Below are 22,296 nucleotides of genomic sequence, written 5' to 3'. Positions count from 1 at the left end.
ATAAGCATCCCTGATAAGCATCCCTACCTGTCAGGGTGGTTCTGCCCTCGCAGTGAAGTTGGCCCCGGCACAGACGCGCGCTACGGACGCCGGGACTACACTTCCCAGCAGACACCGCGGAGCCGCGGGAGCTCTTCCCGGCGCGCAGCGCGGCCCTCTGCTGCTGCCGCATTGGCTGTGGCCAGAGGCTGCCCCGCGAGTCTCTGTGGGGTCGCCCCGACACGGGCGCTGCGTGGCCGGCGGACCGCGGGCGGGCTCGGTACCGGCGGGGATGGGAGGCCCGCCCCCTGCCCTGGCCGCGATGTGTGAGTAGCGGGTGGAGCGTTCGGCTACCCGGCGGGAGCTTACTCGGTGGGGCTGAGGCAGGGGCGGAGGGCCCGGGGAGCGAGAGGCGTGTGTGATGAGCATCCCGCGTTGCTGTGTGCTGCTGCTCTTTGCAGTCCGGCTAAGTGGGCTTTGTGAGAGCGGTTCCCTGCTAGAGGCGTGCAGGTATGGCTGTGTCTCGGTACCTGCGGAGGCTGAATTGCAGCTCTGGGCTCGAGTTGTTCAATTACTGTCCTTCCTGTCGTGAAGCCAAAATTCGTCTGGGTGAGTGTGAGTGGATGTAATGATGAATGCCCAGTAACCTGCAGTGAGACTGACCATGTGCGGATCCTGAAGCAGCTCTGCATAGGGCGGTGGAACAGGAGATGGTTCGTGTTGGCTAGAAGTGGCTTTGAAAATTAATAACCATGCTCCAGTTCTGAAATTGTTCTGTAAGGGCTTGGTTTATTATTTCTTTTTGAGAATGTTTTGTTTTTTTTTTCTTTGTCATTCTGTTTTCGGTGGCAGTGGCTTGATGGAATGGTCCATGGCAATGCTGTATCTTCCTCCATCCCTTCTGCCTGAAGCACGGCTTTGAAGAGGTGTGGTGCCACAGCTAGGTGCTGAGCAGCAGCCTAAGAGAGCAAGACTGAGGTTTGGTGGACTTGGTTTTCATTTCCTGGGGCTTCTCCTGATCTCTGCTGGTTGTTTGTGGCCTTCTCTCACTTGCTGTTTCTTTCAGTTAAGCCTCAATTGCTTTATTAAGTTTTGCTGAGCCTAAAAAAGGCTTAAGCCTTCCAAAAACTTGGTTAAAGGTTTTCATGAACTTTGAGAGTACCTCTCCATTATGATTGCAGTATTTGATATGACTATGAATATTACACATCTTTTAGGCTGATTAAGTTTGGCTTTGTAACTTTAGAAAACAAGTTCCAATCCTGACCTGAAAGCAGACCATTACTTCTTCTAAATGCAAGTATAATTTTTTTTTGTAACCTCTTACTTGGCTTTAACTGAATTGTTAGGCAGCTGCGTTTGCATCACTTGTATGTTCCAGCATTGACTGATTTCTATATGTGAAGCTTTTTGAATAGATGTTATGTTGTTACACCCTCAATTCGAGTAAATAGATGGTTTTGGTCAACTATGTTAGTCACTTGAATCACTATGACCAAATGTATGGGAACTGTTGAGTCATGGCCTGAACCACTGATTGAGCACCTGGGGAAAGGACCAGGTCAGCCCTGGGAGCACAGGTGAAGGCAATTCAGGAGTGTGACTGGAAGGGGTGGAGCCTGGCTGCACCTCTCTTAGACCTGCATCATTTAAGGGCTGAGTGGCCCTGGGGAAGGGTTTCTCCCTGCAGATCCCTCTCTTTGGTGAGGCTTTCTCCTGCAAACTTGGGATCTTCTGATATTGGGTGAGCGATCTTCTTCCCTTCCTTTCTAGCACCTTTCTATTGTGCTGGTCCTTCTGTCATTTTACCTCTTGTGAAACACCTTTTTCCATCATACTGAACCATCCAATTGCTATACTAAATTTCAGGTAACATCTGGCCTATATGTCTGAAAATGTTGCATGTTTGATGAGATATCAATCAAATGCATCTTAATCTACACAGGGCTCTGATATCTGTACAGTGCAAAGAACAACCACAATTACTGTAATATGAATACATACTCAGATTGTCTATAGGGGTATTCAGAGGCCCAGGTAAAGCTAAGGCATTTTTCCTGTTGATTTTCCACTTTAAAAAATAAAGTTTATAAGATATCTTGAGTCAAATTTAGGTTGATAAAATTATTTTTAACATCTGACAGTTCTCTTTTGTGAACGTACCACCAGATGGTGTCCTAAGTTTTGAGATGTTACCTGATTCAAGCTGATAATATGAAAACAAGAGAATGCAATAAGTTACAAAAACACATTTGTTTTATATTATACGTATTTTTAAAAAAGTATTGCTAGTATTGCTAGTTTACTGGGTAATGGATTTTTCTCACCTGATCTTAGGTGATTTTACATTTTGATTCCAAATTAAAGGAGCTGTTATTACTCACCACTGGGATGAAATGTCTGTTACATAGGTGTGATAATTCAAGCAGAAGCCTGTTTTTTTGTTGTCTGATCACTGATGCCTGTCAGCCTAATCTTTGGGATCCTTGACTTGAATTTGCTTGGCACCAAAAATGTTTTCTGTCAAGTGACTTGAGTACTGTGGTTTAAGTCCCTGAAGTCACTTTCTAGTGATTCTAAATACTCTGTGGTGACTGTATTCATAGAAAAAGCCCAGTGACTGGCTAAATACTTCCCAGTGCGCTTTCCATTGAACAGATATTTTCTAGCTCAGCTGAGTATGTAGTACATGGACTTTGTAGAGAGTTACTTATGAAGTATGAGTTCTTTTGCCAAGACCAATTACCTATCTGTAGCAGTTCCACAAAATCAGATATTTAAAGCAGTCTGTTTTGGTTTGGTTTCTGAGCCTCTGTTCTTAATTTACAGTCTGTGACGGAAACACAGTTTGCATACCTGTCAAGGGTACTACGAGCTCAAATACCTATGAGGGGGGGAAATACACAGATTGCTGAAATACCAACCACTTTATTTTGTGTCTCTTTGTGTTGTGCTTGTAAGGGTCTCTTCATCAAAGATCTCTTACAAAGTGGTGTAAGATTATCAGGATAAGCAGACAGGTCTTTTGGTAGCTGCAGGTAGATCTGAGGCAAGCCATTTGTGCCTGATCTTGTGGAGGAATCATTTTGTTGCTTCTTAATGAAACTCTGTATCACTCTTTAGAAAATAATGTTTGAGGCTCCTCTCCAAGGAGGAGGCTTTTGCGAGTGGGCTCAGTTGGAGTACTGCATCCAGTTTTGGATGTAATTCTTTAAGAGTTCTTTAGGCAATTTGGAAAGAGAAACTGGAATTTTGGAATTTTGAAATTTTGAATTTCAAGAAATGGAACTTGTGTGAGTCTAAAAAAGCCATCTAGGTGTGTGGATGTTAGATCTCTGAAATGACAGCATACCACAGTGGTGCTGAACAGCTTTCCATTTTCATTAGTGTAGTGCACATCCCCATGTCTGCCAGTGTGTAAAAAGTGCATGGTAAGTAAGATAGCATTAAGGTGTTTATTTTCTCTAGGAGGTGTTCCATCTCAGTTTACAGCAAGGAAAGCTTAGTTTGGTTATTGGGAAACTATTGGCATTTCTGATAGGAAATTGGAAAGACAGTTTAATTCTGACTTAGGGTTTATATGTTATTCTGGTCTGTGACTTATTTGTAGCCTGGCTTGAAATAAAACTAGTCTTTAATGGAGGTTCTTGTTCCTGACAGGTGTTCCTGTGCATGTGCTGCTCTGTTTGTGTAAGGTGTATGTCTGCAGTCTCCTTATCTCCAGTGTACCTTCCCCGTGTATTATAAAAATTCATTGTTATTCATGGGGCAGCATACAGACAGTTCCTGCAGATGTCTTGTTAGGATAGTTAGCAAAGTCAGCTATGTTGCCTTGAGCATGGAGATGTTGATCCATGCAATAACTTTTATCTCCTGGCTCAGTGGCAGAGTAGTTGATCGCTCATTTGGCAGCATGGCTCTGACACTTGCTATGTGGTTGAGCTCAAGAGCAGTGATTCTGGTAAGCAAAGGTTGTTTTTGAATGTTGGTGCTTTATTCCACGTAACTTCTGTCTGAGGTGATGAAACTTGATGAAATTTGAGTGTAGGCCTTTCTTTGTGGCAATGAATTACTTGGTTTTGTTCAGCAATCTGACAGTGGTACGAGAACTTTAGTATTTGGGGCAACATGTAGTAGAGGGAAACTACTTTAACTGTACATGTTTTATCCCTAAGAAAATCACTATTTTAATAATTTTTAATGAGTCATTGCTTTGTAGCATTGGCTTATCTCAGCAGGCGGCTGTGGTGTTCTCCAGGTTTTCCTGCAAGGACCAGGCCTCTGTGAAAATTAGCAGAACAAGTTTTCCAATAATCATACTGCGCATGGCCTAACCTAACAGTGGTTATTTAGCTGCCTTCCAGGGCCTAAGATGCACTTCCATTCCTTTCTCTCCTAGGCCCAGAGGCTTCCCTCCAAGGCAGAAGGGCTTCCTATCCATCTCTTCCTCCTATAGCCCAACAAAAGGTTTCATGAAAGGGCTTTGTGGTGAGCTGCATCTTTCTAGCCTGTCACTCTCCTCCTTTACCTGTGTCTGTGGTAGCTCTCGTGTTCCTCTCATGCAGCTCAACCAGGTTTGTGCAACCAGTTGCTGCAGGAGAGATGTCTCTGAGGCAATGGGCTGATGCCCCTCTGAGGGGCTGAGGAAGGTGCTGCAGAGCATTCTGCTCTGCTGAACTTCCTGGCTTCTTTTTTTGTCAAGTGCAGAATATCCACTGCTATCTACAGTGTGTAAAGTGGCTGTGAGATGGGCCCCAGTGCTGCTGCTGAGTTCTGGGCAGCTGGTATGCTGGTCTGCCCGCCCTGCTCTGTGGCTTGTGGCTTTATATAGTCACTTCTCAGCCATTGATCTGCAGCAGATTTAGCCTTGACATACATTTTTAATATATGCTATCCGGTGAGGATGAATAACTGTAGACAAATGGACGTTGTAGCAGGAAGTAGCCTAATGCCCTCTTTTCTTTGTAGGCTATTTATACTTGTGAGAAGTGTTCTCTGCAAGCCCTAACAGACTTGCTGAAGTTAATTAAATCTGGCTGCTGTTTCTAGGCTCTGGGCAGGTGCAGGCTGTGGGTAAATTCCATTTACATCACTGTTGTAAAATGTATTCCTTTACTTTAGAACAAACAAAATCCCCTACTGATTGGTAACATTCCCTCAAAACAGGAAGTTAGCGTAACACCTTATTTGCTTTAAAGGCTTTACATTTTGCTGTTGAGATATGCTGCTTTTATGTGATAGTGTAAAACCTTATCTTCGCTAACTGTTTTATTTTTTTTTATACTAGCTCATTTTCCCCTTAGTGACCCATGAGAGGTAACTCCTTTCTCTGTACGCAGGTATTGTGATTGAACAGATTGGTTGGTGTATGATGAGGGCAAATACCATTACTGAGTACATGGCTCAATCACTGTCTGGTTCTTGTTAGTGCTACATAGTAAAGGAGAGGAAAGCAGGTTTTTTTGAAGTGCTTGATGAGAGTCTTCGCAGAGAAATTGAAGTACTTAATTCAAGTGAGTCTTAGGTTTTCTAGCAGAATTTGTGAGAAAGACGAGTATGAAGGGAAGTGATTCATCTCCATGTAGGTGCTAAGTCAAGAGATGATCTGAAAATAGAGTGTGGATTTGTGCTCTCCTGGCCACTGTATGTACGTTCTATGGCATCTACAAAATCAAACTACTTCCGAGTTCTTGCTTCCAAGAGCTTCTCTCTGTGGAAGTGAAAGCTTCGCTTTTCATGGTGACATCCAATAGCATTTGAATTCTATTTGTATTTTTAGTACTCTACCGTAAGAAATGCCCTGTTTGGGCAGTTAGCCTAAAACTCTTCCTGTAATCATGTATAGTTACTATATGTTTTAATTAGTCAAAACAGGTGTTGTGTTAGGTCTCCTTGTGATAGATAGCTTTTTGATGTTATGTGCAAACTGGTGTCAGCAAGTCACCACACTTCAATGAATGACCTGTTTGTCCTGGGTTAGGTTCCATGCTTCTGTCTTTCTCTTGTGCAGAATGAATTCCACAGGTGCTTGAGTAATCTTAAGCAAGATCCTAAACGTATGATACTATTCCACTAAATGACAAAGTGTTAGTGAAGAAGACCAGGGAAGTAGAGCATATTTTCATGCAAAAAGAAGCTATCAAAAATTGGAACAAGAATCAGCATTTTTTGCTTTCCAGGAGTAGATTAATGCTCTATATGCATGTTCTGTGCGGCCTGGTCTGATGCAGAGTTCTGAATGATCTTGTACTGTTGTGAATGCTTTATGAAAATAAAAATATCTGTTGCTAATGATTCTAGCACATCAGGTGCCCGTGTGATAAAACTGGAGAATGTGTATTAAATACCACTGAGATTTCAAGAATGGCATTCTACAAATGCTGGATAAATAACATAAGGTGATTGAATCTGCTGTTGCATTTTAAACATGTTTGTTTTAGTGTGGTAGTGAATTAATTTAGGGAGGAAACTGCTTTGTTTGCCTAAAGATTATCTCAGTTGCATTCCCTTTATGCTGGACAGGTGCTGATGCATGCCTTAACTAAGTGTATGTCCACATTCAAGGGAAAGGAGTTATTTCTTCAAAATCCACGTTTTGGAAGTAAATGGATATGATTTTGCTTATTCTGTTGCACTGAATGTCAGAGCTGCTTTAACTGTGTGCAGACTGGTCTCAATGTAAGTACAAGACCTGCTCAGCTGTGCTACAGCTTCACTCAGTACCAGATTGTCAGTGTCCCAGAAACAGAAGGTGGATGGTGAACCATTGGGGTATGATAGGATAAGCTGTTGGAGGCTTTTGCCAATTGAATTAGATCATATTAGCTGAACTAGCTCTGAAGGTGACTGATGTAAGATAACAAAGTTTGAAATGGACTGCCTCTTTGTGTGGAGACAGAAAAATGCACAACAGCGTTAATTAGATTTTTGTTAATCTGGTTTGGGTAGCTGAGAGCAATCCTATGTGTCTTTGCAGAATAAGTGCTGTATCTTAGAGGACAAGGAGAAAAGAAAGGAAGGGAAAGCTTTTTTTTTAACAGCTTTCTAAAGGACTATTCAAAACTACATGAGAGAGCTCTTTAAGGAGTTCAACACACTCATTTTCATGAATGGTAACTTATTTTTACTTTCCTTACCAAAACAGATTAATGATGAAAAAATTCTGAATGTTTGTTCTTGAATTATTTGCAGGTATGGGATAAGATCTGCCTGGGGTAGTAAGCATGGTGCGAGAACGAAAATGCGTATTGTGTCACATTGTATACAGCTCAAAAAAGGTAAATAATTCATACTTGGTTTACATCTAACATCAGTAGGCACTAATATTAAGTGTATGTGAGAAGTTCTCCATTTTAAAATTGCATGAACTCTGAAAATTTTTTTTTCTTGTATTGGGAGCACACTGATCTAGATCTGTCACAAACCAAATAGAATATATACACGTGCTTTAAAGCATCTTCCTTTAAATGAGCTCTGCAGTATCCTTGATTCTAAATATAAAAAAACAGGGAGGGTTTCAGGGTATTTTTTATATTGCTGCATAGAGACAATAGGGTGAACTGTTTGAAACTTCATTCAGTTATAAATTGTGCTGCTTATTTTTCCTTTTGGATTTCTATCTTGTTTCTATATGAATGAGAATAAGGAATTGCACAGCACATATTTTCATTAATGGTGTCAGTGAGTGCACGTTGTCTTTTTCACGGAAAGCCAGCACTGAAACAGTGCTTGTTTTTTTTAATTGTAGTATCTTTGTCTAGCCACTTGCCACAAGGCTATTATTCAAATGCCAGTGTAATAATTCACTCAACTCAAGGGGATTGGAGGTGTTGTTTTCACTTTGGAGATGTGAATTCAAGGACTGGGGAGGATAACGATTAGTGTCTGTTCTTTGAAGATTTCAAAATATTTCAGCTCAAAAGTCAAGAGAATGTGGAATCTTTAGAATTGCTTTCTTGTTTTATAACCAGTTCTACTTTTCTTTCTCTTTACTGAAGGAGATGGAAGAACACATGAGGAGCATGCTTCACCACAGAGAACTTGAAAACCTGAAAGGAAGGTATTAGAACCATAGTGTATCTTGCCTCTTTGTGCAGTTTGTTATTCTCAAGAATGACTGATGTGCTATTTCTCAAACAAGCTGAATTGCACAATTTTAGGCATGGTATATGATAAAGCTGGCAATGACCATGTTCTTGAATACCTAAAACTCAGGAGGCTTGTTAACTGAGACAAATGATGTGGAAAAATAAAATGAAAGATTAATAAAAAAAAAGTTCTTGGCAGCTTTTTGTTTGGTTTCCTGGAAGCACTGTAATTCTGCCTTTAGTAGAATTACAGACACTGGTTGTTTTTTTTTCCTATTAAAACAAACTTTATAAGTCTTTGGTTATTAACTTTTCAACCTCTGTGGGAAATCTGGCATCTTGGATATAGGACTGCTTATGTGCTTGAGTGTCAGTCTTGTCTTCCACCTCTCTGGTCTGGTTGTTTGGTTGTGGGAGCTAACCAGGGTGGATGATGGCTTCCATGGTTGTAATTATAATCTCTGGAAAGCGGAAGGAGGTAGGGGGTATTCAAATACCATCCTGATAATATGGAAACCGGATGCAATCAGAGTGCACTTGCAAGTTCTTTTAATTTTGTGTGATCTTTGAGGTAGGCAGAGGTATCAGATGGTCTACACTTAAATACTTGACTAGCTTATAATCATCTTGCACCAGAAACTTCATATGAAAATTGCATATCTATTTAAGAAGTTAAACAACTTCTAAAGGACTAGGAAGTTATTTTCTTTCAACTCCTGAGTGTGGGAGATTAATTTTATTGGGACAAGTATCTTACATTTGAGGAAGATAAATGGTAGACAGCTTCTGTTTGCATTAGTTCTCAGTTAATGTAGCTTTCCTTCTCTTTTTGTGCAGAAGGAGAGCAGCTGTTATGGCTCCAGGCCTCCTCTTAAAACTTTTTTTTTTAAAGTTTAAATATTGAACACAGACGCAATGAAGCAAGACTGATACTAATGCCAATATAGTTAGTTTTTGCTAGTTTAGAATTCCAGTCAAAATTTTAAACTGCTTTGTTTTATAATACTTCAAGACTAGAGAAACTTTAAAATTTATTTCTCTGAATATTTTTATATGCAAAGATTTATGTAACTGCAAAAAAGTGCCAGTTTTTGAGTGCAAGATTGCAATGCCTCCATGCTGCAGCTGAATACACTTGCTTGCGCCAGCTGTGTAGTATTTTATGTTGTGTACAATTGTAAATTATTGCTGTAGTTTTGGCTAAAACAGTAATCCTATGTGCTTCTGTATGGGAACTGTTGAGTCATGGCCTGAACCACTGATTGAGCACCTGGGGAAAGGACCAGGTCAGCCCTGAGAGCACAGGTGAAGGCAATTCAGGGGTGTGAGTGGAAGGGGTGGAGCCTGGCTGCACCTCTCTTAGACCTGCATCATTTAAGGGCTGAGTGGCCCTGGGGAAGGATTTCTCCCTGCAGGTCCCTCTCTTTGGTGAAGCTTTCTCCTGCAAACCTGGGATCTTCTGATATTGGGTGAGCGATCTTCTTCCCTTCCTTTCTAGCACCTTTCTATTGTGCTGGTCCTTCTGTCATTTTACCTCTTGTGAAACACCTTTTTCCATCATATTGATCTGTCCAATTGCTACAGTTTCTAATACAAGCCCTCTAGAAAATATTTGGAAAATGAGTATGCTTACTTACATCTGCTAACAACAGTTGCAGTGAAATTAGAAAAAAAAAGTCCTTATAGGAAGGTGAATGCATTGCAATTAGTCATACTTCTAACCTGTTTTACAGTCTGCAGTGAGTTCCAGTTGTGTTGTCTTTGCACCAAGACTGCAGCTAGGATTTGAGCTCTACTGTGCCTACTACTTTATAAATTTTATGCTGTATAAATGGAAAGATATTGCTTACATTGAACTGCATATTAACTGGCAGTAAACAACCTCTGTTGCCCAATTTCTTCTTCCATCTGATACTTGATTAATCTGTCTGTGGCTTCAATTTTTATGTTCACTTTGAAGAAAAATGTATGAAAGCAGCTTTTTTCAAATAAAAATTGCAGGCTATTTTTTTGAGTTCTGCTACTTATTTAGAAATAATAATAAAAACCCCAGGCCATCCTGCTTCTATGCCCCACACAACTGGCCTTGTCAGCTAGGAATGTTCTGAAAACGTGCCTGCCATCAAGCGCATCGTAATATTCACTGTGTCTGTTGAGGGTGAGAAGAACTTGTGCTGTTACTGAACAGCTGGGAACTGGTTGCTCAGAAACCAGTATGCCCTCAGCACTAGGAGATTATTTAGGGCTTCTGGTCAGCTAACTTGTAGAGCATTTCTATTCTAGACTTTCTTCTGGTAGTAATTCTGAGATTAGAGTGACTACAAGGGCAGAAAAGTGATGAGTTGAAAATTTCATGTATTTTAGCATCTCATTTCTTGCCGCTTTAGTATTTTTATAGTTCTTGACTCTTACAGGTAACACAAATTTTTAGAAATTGCATATTATAGAATTCCACAGTAGCTTGTCAGCGGTCTGATGACTCTCGGCTTCCTGTTTCCTTGAGACTGAAATTAGATTACACTTTTAATCAGTATTATTTTTTTTACTGGGGAAATGTGTTAATTTAACTGTATATCACTTATTTTAGAAGAATGCTTAGAAGGTGTTTGTTCTGAAAAAGAACTTATGGACTTTTTACTTTGCAGTAACAGCCAGGTTTAAAATGCCAAATGCAAGCAACAGCCCCGTAAGGGTGTTTGAATTGTGTGAAACATGATGATAGCATAAAAATTATATCAACATTTGCTACCTTCAAATTTAACATCCATCTGAAGTTACATTTTAGATGCACATACTGGTTCATGCTTTTCTTCCAAATTTAATTTAGTATCTCATGGACTAGAACAGCTTTTTTGAATTACTTAAGGCACTTTTTCTTGAAGCCTTATTCCTTGTGGTACGTTATGGGAATTGGATGTCAAATAGGAAGCTTAAGCAGACTTCACTTTTGTAATTGAAAATGAAATAATGCTTTTGTATGAGGGGCATAGTCTGCCATTTGAAATATACAGAAAATAAAGCTCTTGGATGCTGTCATTCTGCGAATACACTTTTCCTGTTCACTTAAAACTGCTTTTGATCTTCTTGTTAAAGAGCTGAGATTGTGTGGTGTTTCAGGGGACTTGTAAGGAAATGTACACATGGTGGGAGCATGCCCAGTTCTGGCTGATGTTAGTAGGAATAGTGTAGCAGAAGTGGTAGTAGAAATAAAATACCCGTTAGCATAACCATTCAAGCGCTCAGGCAGTTCTACTTTAATTTCAGTAGTTGTCCATGTAGGGAAGGAAGTTTTAGGTTTCTTTTGTTTTGTTTCTTCTCTTTTAGGTTCTTGGAAGTTAACAAGAAGCGGAAGGGCATTGTAATTGTAACACGCTTGAGTCTTTTCTTTCCAGACTGTCAAGTGCTGTAAGAGCCGCAGCTTAGTAACTTGTCACACACATTACATGTTATAGAAGCAACTTTGTCTGTAGCCCAGCTGTGAATTTGTCTGAGATTAGTAGAAACAGCGCATGCATTTAGTCACATTGCAAGTGTGAGTGATAGAAGTTCTGTGTGAGAATAGAAATGAAGGATTTGGAGTATTTACTAAGATGTAATATATCCCTGAGGTATGTTTCATGTTGAAGTCTCCTTGTCATGTAAATGTGATGTTATAGAGACAGAGCACTTTTTTCTGCAAGACGTTTTACGTGCAGTTTGCCTTAAGACTAATAGTTGATCTATTCATGGGTGTGAAGATTGTTCTTCCAGTGCATTAGTAAAATTCACTAATTGTATATGGGGTTAATAAAACAGACTGAATATATGTATAGAATTTATGCTTTGACTGTTTATTAGTGAGTATAAAGTCAGCAAAATGAAGTGCACCCTTCTCCGGGAAACACACTGTGTAAGCTGCCTCTTTCATAATTGAAACTTATCCAAATATTTCATCTGAAATGAAATACGAAGAGTGTAATTTCAATGAATTAGTCTACTTAACTGGCTGTGACCGTGCCTGGATGACTTAATTGGTTAGGTTTCTTAACTAAGTTAGGAAGATGAAAAAAAAATTCTGGGGAAAAAAAACCATTGTTTTTAGTAGTTTGCTGCTGGCACTCCACTTAAGGATGCTGGCTTAGTATTTTGAGTAAAGGTGCAATTTATTTCTGTTTCTCACTTTATTTTTTTCTAAAAAACTGGGGATTCATGTTTGACCTTTTCCATTATGGAACCCAGTTTCTTTACTACAGTTATGAACTGTGCTGGTAAAACAGTGCTACTGTTACAAGACTTCAGTCTTGAGCATGGCGTGGAGTTAGGTAGATTTTGCTAGTATAAATTCAATGTCAGAGTAGTAGGAAACAATGTGGAGGCAGCAAGGGAGTCCTGACTTGTTCCAACTGCATTGGTTGGAGTGCACTATACTTATTCATGTTTTTGTCCTTTTTTTTTTTTTTTTTTTAACTGTGAACATACTTCCCCTGTTTGGGTTATTTTTAAATTCCTATTTTCTTAAGAGTGGATTTTCTGTTGGATTTGTTAGGAGAACAAATAAGGTATTTTTAGATTTTTTTAATAAAGGAAAAAAATTGTAACCTTAGTCCAGTATTCTCTGAAACATGAGTGAAACCATTTGTCTGCCACAGCTGTCAACTTCCTCCAGCTGAAATAATTACTGTATTTTTTTAAGATATGTCCTCTAAAGTGGAAAGCAGATCTCATGCACATTTGAACCAAATAAAGTACAGTGAACTGAAGACACCCTCCCATTGCTTGCTGTGCTATGGAGTCTTTAGATTCCAGGCAGCAGTCTCAGCTGTCCCAGTTTAGGTTGTGCTGTAGTAGGATTGGCTGTATCCATGTGCTGCCTCCTCCCTTTTCTAAATTTCGCTGGGGGAAGGCTCAAGGCAAAGATTAAATGTAGAAGCTGTCACCAGGCTTCCCCAGTGCAGCTGGCACCATGGAAGGGCTTCAGAGCAGCTCCTGCTAGCTCTGTAAGCCTTCCATTCTGCCTCCTCGCTCACTGTGTTTCCTCTGAAAAGATTTTGAGTACAACAATTCAAGACGAATTCCTCCTCCTATTTAACACAGCTCTACTACCAAGTCTTCTACCTCTTGATTGTTGGAAAAAAATCTTCTAGAAATCTTACCATCAAAAAGACTAGACATTGAATGAAAAAGCAAACAGAGAATTCAAGTGACTTAAACATACTGAGCAAAACCGAGTAGCCTTGAACACAAGCCATTGGCTAAAGATAAGTACATTCAGAGGAAACAAAGTAAGACCAAAGATAATCCACCATGCCTGTTGGCAGAACAGAAAGCCCACCCTCCGCCTCTCTTCCTAGGGACAGCAACCACGAGTGCCAGGTGTGCAGGGTGACACTGGTGGGCTTGTCAGCATATGCCAAGCACATCTCCAGCCAGCTACACAAAGATAATGTTGATGCCCATGATAAAGTGGAAGAGAAGGAGGAGACAGAAGAAGAATACCTTGACAAAGAACTCATTCAACTGATCAAGCAAAGGAAGGAACGGAACCGGTGAGTTTTCCTTTCTTTTCTTAGTTGTAACATCGTAAGAGTGCTTATTGCACAGTTGTGATCTGCTCCAAGGAGTGGGTGCTCGTGAAATGCAAACTGTGTGCAGTCAGTATGCCTGTTACAAGAATGGCCTGGGAGAACTAGGTGGAGACTGTAGTTTTCAATGTGTAAAGTTGATTCTGCTAAATGTACTTGTTTTGTTGATCTACTATTTGTAGGGAATTACAGCTATCCTCCATTGTAGATTTAAAAAAAAAAAAAAAGTTATGCTGTCCCATTCAAGTCCCTAATGTGATATCTTGTGCTTTGAGAGTCCTTATGCTGTTATTTTAGCATGTGATATTCATTTTAACAGAAGGGTTTAGTAAATGTGATGGTAATGCTGTTACTGTTTTTAGTGTAATGGGAGAATGGTTCTGCAGGGACCCAGTCTTTGCAGAACTGTTGGTGAATGTGTTTTAAAACTTTTGATCTGCCTTTTTTAAAATAAACTGGCTTGTTCTCCTTATGTCACACTAAAATCCCATAATCCATGAATGAAGTTACTTGCTTGTTTTATCTTGCTGCTTATCAGCAGCTAAAGATAATTCTTGTGACTCACTGTGAAATACAAGGCTGCAGAGAGAAGCAAATGCTGCCGTTTATCTTGCATGTGACTGCAAGTGTGCATTGCTAATGTGATGTTCCAACTGGAAATTTATTTTTTCAATGTGTTTACAGCATGACAGTGGTACTAAAGGGCCATGTGATTTTTTTTTTTTTTTTTTAAAGAAGCTCTTGCTCACTACTGGAAAATTTCAATTAGTGCCTTAAAGTGCATAACTGCAGTTACTGTTTGTTTTGAATCCATTTACTAAAGTGTCTCTGTGTGGTGGTCGTGTTTTTATAATAGTCTATGTAGATAGTAACAGAGTCATTTTTCTTCATTCTTTAGTGAAAATGCTGTTAGTACGGTGCTATTCTGAGACAAATAAAATCTTATAAATCTCTCAGTTGGATATGCACTTGGGGAAAGGAAAAAATTACATGGGTAAAGTTACAGCAAAACTGTTTCCATTAGATCATAGTCCAGTTGAGTCGTCTCCTAGAACTAAAGGTATCACTGAGACATCGTTTATTTGATTTCTTGTCTTAAAGCTTAGTTTAGCTTACCCAGTAGCTCATTTCCACTAGACATTTATCTTTTTGCAACATTGGAATGTGTTGAAATCTTAAAAGGTGGTACAACATAAATTTCAATTTATTCATATCAATATTTTTTAGCAGAATAGTATGAAAGCTTCCTGTCTTGCTTGTCCAGGAACTTAGAGTACGTGTATTTCTGTGATCAGTTTTTGGGAGTAAAAACTTTTATTAAGCATTCCTCATTTGGTAGAATAGATACTTAATCTGTTTAGAGTGCTGACCCTGGGAATAGCTGCAAATGTTAAGGTAGCATTTATCTTTAAATGTGCATGTGATAATTTACCATGTGCTCTTGACAGACTGCCAACCACAAGTATTATCCAAAGGGCAGTAGATAGGGCTTTTGGGAGGCCCTCACAGAAATGCATGCTGTGGACTCCTGGTTTGTTGTTTAAAACAAGACAAAATAGGTTTTTGTATCCGAGTTGTGGTTTCTGTGAATGTTCTATATCTGTGAGATATACATAAATTGAGCTTTATAAACTGAGACATGTTCTCAATTGTTTTTTTTCTATGAAGTAGAATAACTGCTTTTCTCAGTGGTTTCTAATTTTCCTTCTATTTTGTATCAATTCACTCTAGTTATGCTGTCTAGTACTAACAGAGTAGTCTTCAGGGAAAAAAATCTGACTACTTATTAGTTTTTTTTTCCTATATAGATCCCTCAAATTGCAAAGAATGTACAACAAAAATAGGCTTTCTGAGAGCTCTCTTTGAACTATCCCTGAATCATGTCAGTTGTTCTTGTAGGAGCAAATTTGAAATGCAAGGTTTAAGTAAAGGCATAACGCTAGAGTTGAAAGTCAACCGCTACAGGACCTTGAATGATAAAGTTGGCTAAGCTAAGTCAGTTGTCTCCGTTCCTTCTTAAAATATCTCCCTAGCGAAAGATAAATGGATGAGACTTGTATTATGTTGGATTTCATTGAAATAGCATCAGAATTTGTTTTCTTCTAAATTGTTTTGTAGGCAAGTTGAACCATGCTGTACAAACCAAGAAACAGAATGCGATGATAGGAGATCACAGAGGAGGCGAGAAGAGAGAGCTACATATAAAGAAAGAGAAGCTTATGATCAGTCATCATGGCATCATCATAATGCATTACAAAGGGACTGGAAATGGGAAAGGGATGATTATATTAATTCTAGACAGGGAAGATTTTCACACTCCCAGAGAAACCTTAATATAAGTAGGCATCCAGGTGGCCCAAGGGGACGCTCTGGGTGGCACCAAAGTGTTTCAGGAAGCTCTTCAAGTTGGCATAAGTATGGGAATTCTGGAGTTGTTTGGCATCCAAATGGGCGAGGAGGAGGAGGAACATCAAATTGGCATCACAATGCCAGAGGGAGGAATTCTACTTGGCACACGGAAGGAACAGGTAATTTTTCTAGTTGGAATTGCAAGAGTTATGGAGGAAACTGGAAGTCTAGTTCTCATGGTGCAAATAGCTGGAATTTCGGAAGCTCTGGAGATACATACTTATTAGAGCCAGCTAAATATAATAAGGAAAGATATATGTGGCAGTGGCAGGAGAAAGACGTGACTGTTCTTCCATACAGAGATCGAAATAATAGGAGTGACTCATTTGATTTTACTAGTGATAAACTTCCTTCTGAGGGGGCATTGGATTTTGGTACTTCAAAGCAACCAGAAAGTAAAGCTCCAAGAAACAGTGGGAAAAGTGGGAGCCCTTCAAGAGATAAAATACATCGCTGGACTCCCTACCCATCCCAAAAATCTATAGAGCAGCAGTCATGGTTTGAAGATGTTTCTAAAGCTACAGAGAAAATGGATTCTGTATTTTTGCCTCTTACTGAATCACCAGGAAAGGGAAAAACTTGTGAAGCCACTGCTAGCCTCCCAAAACTTAAAAAATCAGAAGCATCTTCCCATTCTAATGTAACCCTAGATTACCCTGATTCCAGTGATGAAAAGCCTGACAAAGATGATGGCAGAAGTAGTAGGATGCCATCGCTGAAATCCCCTCTTCTAAATATTACAGACATGAAGTTGTCTTCCCAAAAGCAAGACACAAAAAGTCTGTTAAAAAATGTTAAGTCTCTGTTGTCCTCACCTAATAGCAAAGAACAGAACTGTTTGAAAGCATTGAATCTGGAAGCTAACAATTTACCTTCTTATTCATCAAAGCTGCGTGGTCCGTCTGCTGATAACTTAGAAGGAAGCAACAAAGACGCACTTAGCAGTAATGTTGGGGAAGCTGTTATTAACTTAGGTGAAGCAGAACGAAAACCCAAAGATATTCAGTCCAACCATTCCTTACAAAATCCTCCCTTAAACTCTTGCAAGAATACAAATGATCAGAATATGGAAGGAACTGAGAAAGCATCACCAAAGAACAAGTTCAGACGACATTCATTGGAAGATGTGAGTGATGATGATTTAACAGGAAGAGAGAAAGTAGAAATAAGAGCTGAAAAACGGAGTCCTTCTGTTAGTTCTTGTTTACCCTGTGACACTCCAGAAGGTAAACTTGCTGCCTCTGAAAAGGATGTTGATGAAAAGCCATCTGCTTCAAGCATTGCATCTGCTGATCTGAAAGATTCTGCATTTCAGATGGAATCCACAGTTTCTTCATCAAACAGTCAGGATCACTTGCACGTGGGTTTGAAAATCCCCTCACAGGAGAAAGAAGCGAATGAAGAGCATGTCAAGTCAGGTGGTCGCTTTGAAGTGGAAGGTTTTGAAAATCATTCAGACCATGAGCTGCAGAAAGGAGGAAGTCAATCACTAGGTCTCCTTCCTGATTTAAGCAAACTTGGCCTCCCAGCCTCTCTGCAAAGAGATCTGACGCGACATATTAGTTTGAAGAGCAAAGTGGGAATACACCTTCCAGAGCCCAATCTCAATAACGCACGGCGCATTCGGAATATAAGTGGCCATCGGAGAAGTGAGGCTGAGAAAGAATCGGGCCTTAAACCAACCCTCAGGCAGATTCTTAGTGCTTCCCGGCGAAATGTAAACTGGGATCAAGTCATCCAGCAGGTATCAAAGAAGAAACAGGAGCTTGGCAAAGGTTTACCAAGGTTGGTAGCTTTCTAGTGTGACTGTGTGTATGTTTAAGGGAGTGGGTTGTTTTCACCTCATCTTAGGTGAATTTCAGAATGCTAAACTGAAGACTTTATAATCGAGCATTTTGACACAACCATCTTTTTGCACATACAAGTACTTGGAATTTTTTTTATTGCTTCTGTGGCAGTCTGTCCACAAATAAGTGACTGGAGTTTGCTGCTCAGAACAGATTCTGATCAGCTCGTAATAATGGCTTAATACCTGAATGTGACGTCATGACATATATGACACTAGGAACACACTTGCATTTCAGGTTCTAATAAATGGAAGTACGTAAAACATAATGAGGATGTGAACAGCACTGTTGCAATTACTTCATGCACTCAGGACTACAAAAATTGAGTTTGCTTGAGTTGTTGCAGACAGAATAAATGTTTCCTTTTCAGATACTTATCTGTTTTAATCTGATAAGCAGTTTGTGTTTGTATTTAGAGTGACTGTAAAATAGTTAATGCTTTAAGCCTCATAGAGGGCCTGAAGGTTTTGCAGACTCTTGAAAATATGTAATCTTTGCTAGTACCAAACTGGATTACAGGTAGTTCTGAAAATGTTTTGCTTCTGTTTGAGATTTTGCTTTAGAATTGAGCTTTATAAGACACTGAGGAGTAAAGGTATCAGCTTTAATGTTGTTTGAGCAATGAACAGATCTTCAAATTTCAAAATTCTAAAAGCTAATGAAGATTCTTTTCATGATTTGGAAATTGTCTTGTCAGTTCTTAGCAACAAAATGTGATTTTGTGATACACAGAAGATACTGCTTTGCTACATGAGGCATAAACTGCAGAATACCAGTTTAATGAGTTGCTCATCTTTTCAAACAGTAACATGCAGCTAGGAAAAGGGGAGTCTTTTTGGTTTTTTTAGATTCAAATAATTTGTTACACGTGGTTTTTTCTTTTTGTTGAAGGTTTGGTATAGAAATGGTGCCTCTCGTTCAAAATGATCAAGAGAGTCTAGAACTTGGTGAAGAATCCGATCTGTCTACTCTGGAAGGATTCCAGTGGGAAGGGATTTCCTTAGCAGTGCCTGGATCAGCCAGAAAACGTAGCTTTTCTGAAAGCAGTGTCATTGCAGACAGACACCCTTCTGCTTACAGCTTTTTTAGTGAACAACCCAAAGCAAAAGAACGTGAGGAAAGGCAAATAGTTGCAGACAGACACCTACGTGATATAACATCTGGATACGAGGCAAGTGTTGACATTGAAGCTGACTTGAAACAGGAGACCTCTTCTCTTTCTTTGTCACCATTTATATCTGAAAGAACTGAGACCCCTGGAAAGAAACAAAGCCTACAGGCTACTTCTGAGCTCACTGGCCTCACAAAAGCAGAGCAAGACAGTCTAGACAAGAGAACACCTCTTCTTGAAAAACAGAATGTGTTAGAAATCTCAGAAGAAAATCCTCTGGTTTCAAGTGATGTACTTCTTGCAGTGTCTAGTAACGTAGATGCAGCAACGGACAGTAGCTACACTTCTGGTACTGAGCAAAATGACAGCCAAGGAATTGGAAAGAAACGAAGAGCGACAGGAGTAAGTGTACAGTTTTGTGCAGTTTTGGTGTGCTAAAAATGTAATTTCCCAGATATATATCCCATCCCAGAAGGATGACTTTCTCTTTGTCTTATTGCCTTGTATGTTAATAGATTTATCTTGCTTATTTGACGTAATTGTATTTAAATATTTTCAATTTCTGCTTTTTTAGCACAAGATTTTTGGTTAGTCCTTTTCTATTAGTAGGAACTACAGATGCTCTTCAGTTTTGTTTCAGTGATAAGCTAGTAAATAAGCTGTTAAAATATTTCCATGAAAGTAGTTAGGGTTGCAGTGAGGATCTTTTGTTTTCTAAAACTGAAATGAAAGCTAAAATGTAGTAGACATTTTGTTTTCTTAGACATTTCAGGTCTTACGGTCAAACAAGGGAAGACAATCCTCTTTACAAAACCAAACACTTAAGGTAGAAAAAGATTGAAGATGATAGCCTATCTGTCTCTAAGCCAGAAATTTCTCCATCTGAATGTTTAATTACCTTGTCTTAGTCTTGCACAAAGTAAAATAGATGCTTCTGAACAAATTAATCAGAATGGATTTGCTAAATGCAGGATGTGAGAATTTAAATTCCTCAGTAATTTCATCCTTTAGATTGTCAACTAAATCTGTTAAACAGAAAATCTGAACTAAGTATGGTCTTGAGAATGTAAGCATGTTGAAAGCTGACTGCTTATTTAATATTTCATGTTAGTTGAGATGAAAACATGGCACTCACTTTGTTTCATTCTCACTTTTAAGAAGAGAGGAAAGGACAAGTTACATAAGAACGCGCAGAATTGTACATATTCTTTCCTGCGGTTAGGAATGATGCTTCTTGGATAACAGTGGATGTTTGTTGTCTTGATTTAGGCAATCTTGCTGTAGTGTCTTTTGTTAACAAGAGATCTTATTTGTAGGAAGGATCCTCTCCTGAAATCCCCAGTCTGGAAAGAAAGAATAAAAGAAGAAAAATCAAAGGTAAAAAAGGTGAGTGACTATTATGTGTATGTATGTCTAGGGTAGAGGTTGTAAATGCCTAGTAGTGTTCTGACTTGGCTGTAGTGGCTGCTCCTTAGTGTTACATTGGTGTGTTTTGCCTCTTGCTCAGGGTCATAGGGTAGACTCTTGTCAGGTCTGTAAGGCCTACAGAATTAGAGCTAGAACAACCTGATATGTTTGGGTCTCTTCTCTTTCCATCCTTGTTTGGAATCCTGGCTTCTGGGTGACTAGTAAAATTCAGTGTGTGGAAGGATTTGCTTTGTATTGCTTGGTTCTATCACCATATCATTGTAGTAAATCTATTGAAAGAAATTAACTTGAAAAAAGCTGAGGAGTGCACAAATTGAAACTTGATTGATTTGGAGCATCTCTGTAATGCCAGAGGGCCTCTAAAAAAGAATATTTATTGAAAACAGTGCTTGCAGATTGTTAGGAGATTGTAAACAAATCTCGCAGCCGAGATGCTATTTTGATTAGTAAATGATTTTATCATAGAGGTCTTTTAGTCTTACCCACCTTTTCTTGACCTCTGAATTAGCTGAATAATTTAAATGTTTAGTTTAAATTTGTCTTTGCCTTTTTTTTATTACATTATTGAAAAGTATGAATTTGTACTTCCTGTGTAAATATACTTCAGTAAAAGATTGTTTTGGAAGAAGGTGACTTTCTGTTCAGTGCTGGAAAAACTGACTTAAAAAAAAAAAAAGCTACTGCAGTCAAAGTTGAGATCATTTAAAGAGAATTATTCTTGTTCTGCTATGTAATAAGTGACTGTTCCTGTGCACAGATGCTTTTAAGTCTCTTGCATAACTATTAATACTTTACCTAATTCATGTGCTTATTTGTTCGGGAGTGATAATATTTGAGGCAATACCTGTCATGTATTTTAATGTGTTGCAAGTACCATTATATGCTAAATTATGCTGACTTTTTTTTCCAGAACGTTCTCAAGTAGACCAGTTGTTGACTATTTCACTGAGGGAGGAAGAATTGAGCAAGTCCCTGCATAGCGTGGACAATAGTCTCTTGCAGGCTAGAGCTGCCCTGCAGGCTGCATATGTTGAGGTTCAACGATTCCTTGTGTTAAAGCAACAGGTAACAGTAGGCTTTTGAGACTGGCGGAACTAGAAGTTAGCAGCCTGAGAAACTACCATTAATAGAAGTGATTAAAAACTCCTGTTTTGCAGATAACCATGGAAATGAGTGCACTGAGAAGCCAGAGGATCCAGATCTTGCAAGGCCTACAAGGTATGAGATACTGTGAAATAATAGCACTGAAATACTGACTCATATTCTTTGAACTCAGTGTCTTGTAAAAATTGTGCTTGTAAATAGTAGAACAAACTTTAGGCTTTTCACAGTGAACTCTTTATTGTTCAGATGTGATATGTTGCATTTGGTAGTGCTGGATCTACTGGATTTCTTGCAAATTTTTCTCTTCCTTGTCTATCTGTCAGAAATTATCTCTTGACACCGCTGACTTTTTGTTTTGTTTTTTCCTCTTTTACCATTAGAGACGTATGAACCTTCTGAACTGTCAGAGCAACTCCCCAGTAGTGTCTCAAGTGAGAGAAGAAACAGTGAATCTCAGGTGTCAGCTGATTTGCTTCCTGCAGGCTCTTTCTTGCCCCTTTTGGACACTTTGTCTGTACCTCCACTGGGAACTGCTGTTCACATAGACACATCATCACCACTCCATTCTGGCATCACATTCACCACTCCTCCAGACTCCTCAGTACAAATTAAACGAGAACCTGTGTCTTTGGAAGCCTCAGAAGAAAATGTGAATAGTGTACTCCAGAGCTCTCTATGTGCTTCACGAACAGAAGTGGTAGCACAGAAGGATGGTATGTGTGGCTCTTTTTTTAAGGAGTAGCTTTATGAAAATGCAAGAAGTCTTTTGC

General features: G+C 39.3%; 1 protein-coding gene across 3 annotated transcripts in view; it reads left to right on the top strand.

The window, feature by feature from the left end:
• The first annotated feature begins 152 nt into the window (after positions 1-152).
• ZNF106 (zinc finger protein 106) overlaps positions 153-22,296 on the top strand; it is a 37,714-nt gene continuing 15,570 nt past the window's right edge. Inside the window, exons 1-11 of one of the 3 annotated variants that reach the window (XM_048947856.1) lie at positions 153-305; positions 832-957; positions 7,171-7,256; positions 7,977-8,038; positions 13,397-13,591; positions 15,746-17,821; positions 18,775-19,396; positions 20,311-20,380; positions 21,333-21,487; positions 21,580-21,640; positions 21,907-22,239. In XM_048947856.1, coding sequence (XP_048803813.1) covers positions 7,203-7,256; positions 7,977-8,038; positions 13,397-13,591; positions 15,746-17,821; positions 18,775-19,396; positions 20,311-20,380; positions 21,333-21,487; positions 21,580-21,640; positions 21,907-22,239 — 3,628 coding nt within the window. In that variant the 5' untranslated portion in view covers positions 153-305; positions 832-957; positions 7,171-7,202. Of the gene's footprint in view, positions 306-831; positions 958-1,630; positions 1,724-7,170; positions 7,257-7,976; positions 8,039-13,396; positions 13,592-15,745; positions 17,822-18,774; positions 19,397-20,310; positions 20,381-21,332; positions 21,488-21,579; positions 21,641-21,906; positions 22,240-22,296 lie in introns of those variants that run through there. The other 2 variants (XM_048947854.1, XM_048947855.1) reach the window with 2 other exon arrangements.

The sequence above is a fragment of the Lagopus muta genome, chromosome 6 (genome assembly GCF_023343835.1).
Source record: "Lagopus muta isolate bLagMut1 chromosome 6, bLagMut1 primary, whole genome shotgun sequence".
Taxonomy (NCBI): Eukaryota; Metazoa; Chordata; class Aves; order Galliformes; family Phasianidae; genus Lagopus; species Lagopus muta.
This window is presented reverse-complemented; position numbering and strand designations above follow the sequence as displayed.